Source organism: Archocentrus centrarchus, chromosome 20 (assembly GCF_007364275.1).
Source record: "Archocentrus centrarchus isolate MPI-CPG fArcCen1 chromosome 20, fArcCen1, whole genome shotgun sequence".
In the NCBI taxonomy this organism is placed as follows: domain Eukaryota; kingdom Metazoa; phylum Chordata; class Actinopteri; order Cichliformes; family Cichlidae; genus Archocentrus; species Archocentrus centrarchus.
The window spans coordinates 6,193,859-6,200,209 of NC_044365.1; the positions used below are offsets into that span (position 1 = coordinate 6,193,859).

At 42.8% G+C, this 6,351-nt stretch overlaps 1 protein-coding gene across 1 annotated transcript in view; it reads left to right on the top strand.

Annotated features, from left to right (window-relative positions):
• LOC115799723 (collagen alpha-1(XXI) chain-like) overlaps positions 1–6,020 on the top strand; it is a 67,421-nt gene extending 61,401 nt beyond the window's left edge. Inside the window, exons 27-32 of the mRNA XM_030756994.1 lie at positions 455–487; positions 1,907–2,053; positions 2,316–2,370; positions 4,023–4,217; positions 5,346–5,423; positions 5,692–6,020. Of these exons, the coding sequence (XP_030612854.1) occupies positions 455–487; positions 1,907–2,053; positions 2,316–2,370; positions 4,023–4,217; positions 5,346–5,423; positions 5,692–5,879 (696 nt within the window). The 3' untranslated portion in view covers positions 5,880–6,020. The remainder of the gene's footprint in view (positions 1–454; positions 488–1,906; positions 2,054–2,315; positions 2,371–4,022; positions 4,218–5,345; positions 5,424–5,691) is intronic.
• The last annotated feature ends 331 nt before the right edge of the window (positions 6,021–6,351 follow it).

Consider the following 6,351-nt stretch of genomic DNA (forward strand, 5'->3'; position numbering starts at 1 on the left):
CCTGGTCATAAAATTAAAAAAAAAAAAAAAAAAAAAGGAGGAAATGTAAAGCAAAAGGGGAAGCATATCATGGAAAACAGAACAGACCTATTTGTAGCTATATCCTAATACTTAATTCCTCAGGAAAGCCTTAAAAGAATTGGGGTTTCCACTGGATGCTGTTTTTCAGGGGTTAAGAGATCCACAGATGCATTTTTGTTACATTACAACAAACAGCAGGAGGGGAGAAAACTCTTTTAGAAAATGCATTACAACAACCAATCTAAAATGTTTTGTCAGCCATCGGTTTGACAGAAAAGAGCAGTTCTGCATCAGCAATGCAGAGCAGCTCACGTAGCTCCTCTGACATACTGTCTTTGCCTTTGATGTGAGCAGAAGTTTCTAACTGTCTCTCTCCATTTTCCCCTCCTCTCTTCCTCCCCACCTTCCCCACTCTCTTTTCTTCTTCCGTCAGGGCGAAGTGGGACCCAGGGGATGGAAAGGAGAGGTTTGTCGAATTAGACTTTGCGGTATTAGATATAATCCATTCTGTCTTATTCTGCACCACAGTGAGAAGCCCTGTCAAGCCTGCATGGCTGCTATAGACGACTTACAGAGCCAATACCTTCAGGCCTGTGGAAATCTGGGCTCCCGGGCAAAAATATACATCACAAAAGGACTCTTTCCCTTAAGATGCACACATCTGCAAATCAAACACTTACTCTACTGTCTGCAGAATTACAATTTAAGGAGGTACAACTTCCCTCAGTTGCTGCCATTTGTAGGACATCAAAACTTATCTGCTGTTTGATCACTAAAAAAAAAAATACCTGGAACAAGTATAACCTTCTCTGTTACTCACTGAGCCTCCTTTGTTACTGTCATTTGCCTGTACCTATACCTGCCAAACCCTCACCTGCACACGGCGCCTGTGCACTAAATTCTTTGTAATTGCTTTCAGACGGATTTAGAAAAACTAGCTTCTCTTTACCGACACAGCACCATCGATTTCATCAGTTTTAGCTAGCTTGCTAACTTTGCTAAATTCTCAGCACTGTGAGTTGGTTTAATCACACTTTGACTTTTACTGTTTCCGACCGACTTGCTCTGAACTAAGAAGGCTGTAAAAGTGTCTTAACTATTACAGCATCATACTGCAGATGTCTGAAGACGTTGGTAAAAGCTGCATGTCTCAGGTATGCAGAAGAAAGTTGCAGTGTCAACCTGTTTTCAACCTCAGGGTGTCCAATATTGCTGTTTTTGTCAGAGTCACTGGAGTGTCAAAGATTGCTGTGGCCACAGACGGGCCGCTGCAATACTGGAGTCTAAATGGAGAAAGTTAGAAAGGAGTGAGGGGTGACCGAGCACCAAAGCTACTTACCTTTTGGAACAGACTGTAGTTTTGGTTATGATACGTGTTCTCGCAAAAACCTTAATAGTGCCCTGTGCTTTTCACCAAATATCCATATGTGGAAAGCTGGGGATAGTAGCATTCTCACTATTACTGAAACAGGTGCATCCAGGCACCAGCATCAGAGGAGACCTTGTGTGTGTCTCATGCACACCAAGAGATCAGACAAACTGTTTGACACCCTGTGAGTGACAGTGAGCTTGTTTGACTGCTTAGCTAACACGCATGATGATCTGCTAGGATGTTTTACCTCCTTGATTTACAAGAGCAAGGCTTTTTGAATGAAGGCAAACTACAAAGTCAGCCCTGTCCCAGGTAGCATCAAATCATTTCCTTTGCACTTTCACACCTGTTGCCTATTACATGACCTTCCACCCCCCCGTTAATACTCACTTTCTGCCTATGAGGTTGCCAGGAGTGCTCAGAGATAGTGTTTAGTGAACAGCCAGTTACTGCAAATAAACCTTTTCCTTTTGGAGTGTGACTTTTTTTTTCCCTCCCTTGCTGCTGCTTCAGAAAGGAGTGACAGGTGATATGGGCTTCAGAGGGCCTGGTGGAAAGAAAGGTGACATGGGCCACATGGGTGTCACTGGTCCCAGGGGATTTCCCGGCCAGGACGGATTGCCAGGCCAACCAGGCCAACCGGGATATCCTGGGAAACCTGTAAGTGTGCTTCCTTTTTTTTATCTGATCGTAACAAGAAGAAGAAAAGGGACAGAAAGATACAGTCTGTGATTTCCTGCCACCACTGGAGAGGCTGTTTGGGAGTTCTGGTGACATAGCTGTCAGTGTGTGTGTGTGAGCTAAAAGAAGATGGAGAAGTGAGCATTGAGAAGATCCTGTAAATCTGCAGGCATGAGCTCGAGCATATTTTCCCAGTCCCAGAGTGGCTTTAGCTGAATCAAAGTGTAATTGTGTGTTCCAGGGCAAGCCTCCCTCAGATGAACATCTTTTAAAGCTCTGCACTGATGTTCTGCGTAGTAAGTATGTTTGTTTTTATGTCACTCTGTGGTGAAAGCATGAAAGCCACAGGCTGAGACAGCTGTCCCAAACACAGATCTCTCACAATACCTCTTAATCAGTTCCTCTGATTACAGTAAATTGGAATTAGGTTCAGTCAGCTGAACAGGTCAGTGTTTTTTCTCTAAACGACCGTCTTAATTAACACAGAGCATCACTTACCTTATTAAATGTTAACAATAAAAAATCACCTCCTTCCAGTTTTTAGCCTTCAGTGAAGTTCTGTTGTCACAGGGCACAGCTCCTTTATTTTCCCAGGATAAAAGATGGGTGTAGCCACTGTGATGTCACCCGCTGGTTTGTGAAACCGTGTGGAGATGAGCACTTCCAAGTTTGTCATGTCAGTGTTTTGAAGCTGGATGTGACAAATGAAGGGTGAACGCATATCTGTGCACTTTGAGAGTCCAGGAACAGGAACTTGATGAGAATACAGAACCAAGCACTACCATACTGCCCACATACTGTATCTAAAACAAACAACCCCCCCTCCCTGTCAATAACATTGTGAGTAATTCCTATGAGGTGACCTATTATGCTTTTCCCAATTTATCCCATTTCCCAAATATGGCTAAAATTTCAAGTAGTGAAGTATGCAGACTTTGTTTGTCTCAGGAAGCCTTTTTAGGAAATTGAAAGTTTCTTTCAGTCCATGTTTGTTTGTGTTTCCACTGTGATGAAGACCCATAAAGAGCACTGAAATGAGCCAGCTTATGTAGCAGCAGGCGATTTTTTTTGTTTTAAACAGACTTTATGCAGCATTCCCTCAGGTCATTAAACACATCTGAACAAGTATAAATGAAAAAGAAAAAAAGTTTTAAAATATCTTATTTTTCCTTAAAATTGTCTGTAGATAAATTAATTTTTCAGCTAGCGTGTTTAAAACTGGTTGAAATGATGGCTTTTTTTAATTTTAGGTTTGGTAGTTGCCGCTGTCTTCTACTGTTCCTTAACAAATTTCACTCCTGCATCAGAGACATTACAAGCAGAAAATTAACAAAAAAATAAAAATCAAGCTGATTCTTGATCTCATATTTGACTAATTACAAATTTGCCCCCTTTTTGTGAGTTTATTAGTGCTTTTTTAATCCCACTTGTATAGTTATTAAAGAATTTAACAAAGCCATGTAGGTGTTTTGATGGCCTAGGTCTTAGTTTCCTAAATTGGCCCTGAAAGAAGCCCAGCAGAGGAGGCTCCTGCAGTGAGAGCACACATCAGGCTGCCCATAAACTCCCTGATGGCTCCTGTGATGGAGACTCTGTGGATCCCAGCCTTTAATAGCTCAGCTGGTAGAGTGGAGGACTCACTGTCACTGTCATGCTTCGGTCACTCTCTTGAAGGAGAGCCTTTTAAGCAGCTTCCCCGTTGGTTTATTTAAGTATTCTGAAAGCAAGCTCCTGATTGGCTACAGATTCCAGTGTCACCTAACAGAGGAAACCCAAAGGCTTCTCCAAAAATAATAGCAATAATTAGAACTGAGGATTTCTAGGCTTTCACATATTTCTATATATCTTTTCTGTATGCTTGAATATTGCATTGTTAAAGTCTGTATAGAAAGCAGTTTTGATATAAATTCTAACAGATTATTTAGCATCTTCTGGCTGTGCCCTACAGACCAGCTGCCAGCACTGCTCCAGACCCTGACTCCTCAGTCTAGGTGTGAACCCTGCCAGGGTGCGAGGGGTCCTCCAGGTGAGCCAGGAGCACCAGGACCCAAAGGCTCCATGGGAACTCCGGGCTACCCTGGCAGAAATGGTGCCCCCGGTTACCCAGGACCTCCTGGAATGCAGGGCCCCGCAGGCCTCAAAGGTTTGATATGGCACAGTTTCTTAAAGGTATTAACCAGCACCTTAGGACAGGTTTATCTTGTCTGTACGCGAAGCCCCTCTGACTACTGTTAACGTCTGCTCCACTGTGACAAAAATCTTCCAGTCTGGCTTCTCACCCTGATGTAAACAAGGCAATAAGTAACAGCACACCCTCATGAAGAAGAGATGGGACAAAATTTATGACTGCTTTCATCAACAATTAAAATCAAAACAGTGTCAATGATGAACAAATTGGATGTGTTGATGTTCACTGTACCCCATAAAACAAGATCATTAAACACGCGAACATCAGTGAAAGTCAGCAGAGCAAAAGACAACAAATGCTGCAAACCCATCTCAGTGAGCTGTCTGTGATTTATCACCACTTCAAGACAGAGTGGCTAATCAGCTGTGGAAGATACCACTCCACTGCTGTGCAGCATTTTAACTTGTTAGGCCAGGCGTGCAGCGACTTTGGAGGTTTCACAGTTGGTTGAGAACATCGAGGGAAGACATTGGATAATTCTGTGTCCTGGATGTGCGCACATCCAATGTACAGGTAATTGTACAACTGTCAGTGATCCTTGATTCATTTGATTTATCTATCAGACGTCCACAACAACAGTCATCCAGAGGCACTTTGCCGTTGGATGAAACTTTTTCTGGTGTTCAGTGCTGCATAATCAGGGCCAGCCTGCAGGTTTTACCCATCAAAATCTGTTTTCTCTTCATGTAAAGAGATACTCAGGCTTTTTGTGTGATGTCATGGAGGTATTACATCACATACTGCTGAGGCAGAGGTAGTGTATATGTGTGTCGTTCTCCTGTGTGTCAAGATTACGCAAAAACCATCAAGCTGAATTTCTCAAGCCTTAGTAGAGAAATGGGCAAAAAAGAAACTGTTAAATTTGAAAGTAAAGTTTTAACATGGGAGTCTATGGTGATTGACTCTAGTGGCCAGTATAGGAACTGCACCTTTTGGCACCTTTTCTTTTAGCCTTTTCAGGAAGTTATCACTTGCATGGAAAACAGGCATAAAATAAACCTCAGTTTTCCAGGAACCACAGCGTTGTTGTTCTGCAGCTCTCAGTCTGACTGGTTTTTAAACACAGATCTACCACATCCACAGGTGACATGGGATCCAGAGGGTTCAAAGGCAGCAAAGGAGAGGGATACTGGGGACCACCGGGACCACCTGGACAGCCAGGTATGTTTGATTATTACCTACACATTTTGATATTCACTTTTTACCACCAAGTTCTGACATTTTGGAAAATATATGAAAGCTGTTTGTAGTGTGGATTTTTAATAAACACCTGCTCCCTGTGGGAGACAGTATGCCATGTATGCAGCATGTGCTATTTTTAAAAGCTAAGATGTAACTGAACCGAACTCCTGAATTTCTTCACACAAACGAGTCTGAGTGCAGATGTTTTTGTCATCTCTTTCTTTTTTGTCTTTCGTTCTCACTGCAGGGATTCAGGGTCCTCGTGGCTTTGATGGAATCGGCCATCCGGGCAACCAGGGAATACCAGGAAAACCGGGCCCACCGGGAGATCCTGGTAAACGGGGTGGCCCAGGACTTCCAGGGGTTTGTGATATCTCTATGTGCTATCAGACCTACAATCTCAGGGAACATTACAGCAAAGGACCGAACATCTGACGACACGGGAGAGGGAGAGAGGCTGCTTTTGACTTGACACACCCTGTATCACTGCTGACTGCTTTAAGACAGAGAAGTCTGCTGCCAAGGCAGATGCAACCTCATTAGTTGAGATAAACAGAAATGGGCGGGGCATTGATTAACGATCACTGAATTTATGATCAAAGATGGTCAGCAGGCTGGTGTTTAAATAGTGACGTCTAAATCCTGATTGAGTCAGACGAGCACCGAGAGCTGTGACTGAGCTACATTGTATTTGTCAGTGGAAGCAGCAGGAGAGCCGAGACTCTGAATAACAATAAATAGAGCTACCTCCTCGTTTACCTGGATTACTGTTTAAGTTAATGACACAGAAGGCAGACATAACTAAAACCCTCAAGAAATATATATGTAGCATACATGAATTAAATTGTGGGCTAATGTGGCAAAAATATAATTACTATATTCTGCATTATTAGAACACAGATGGGAA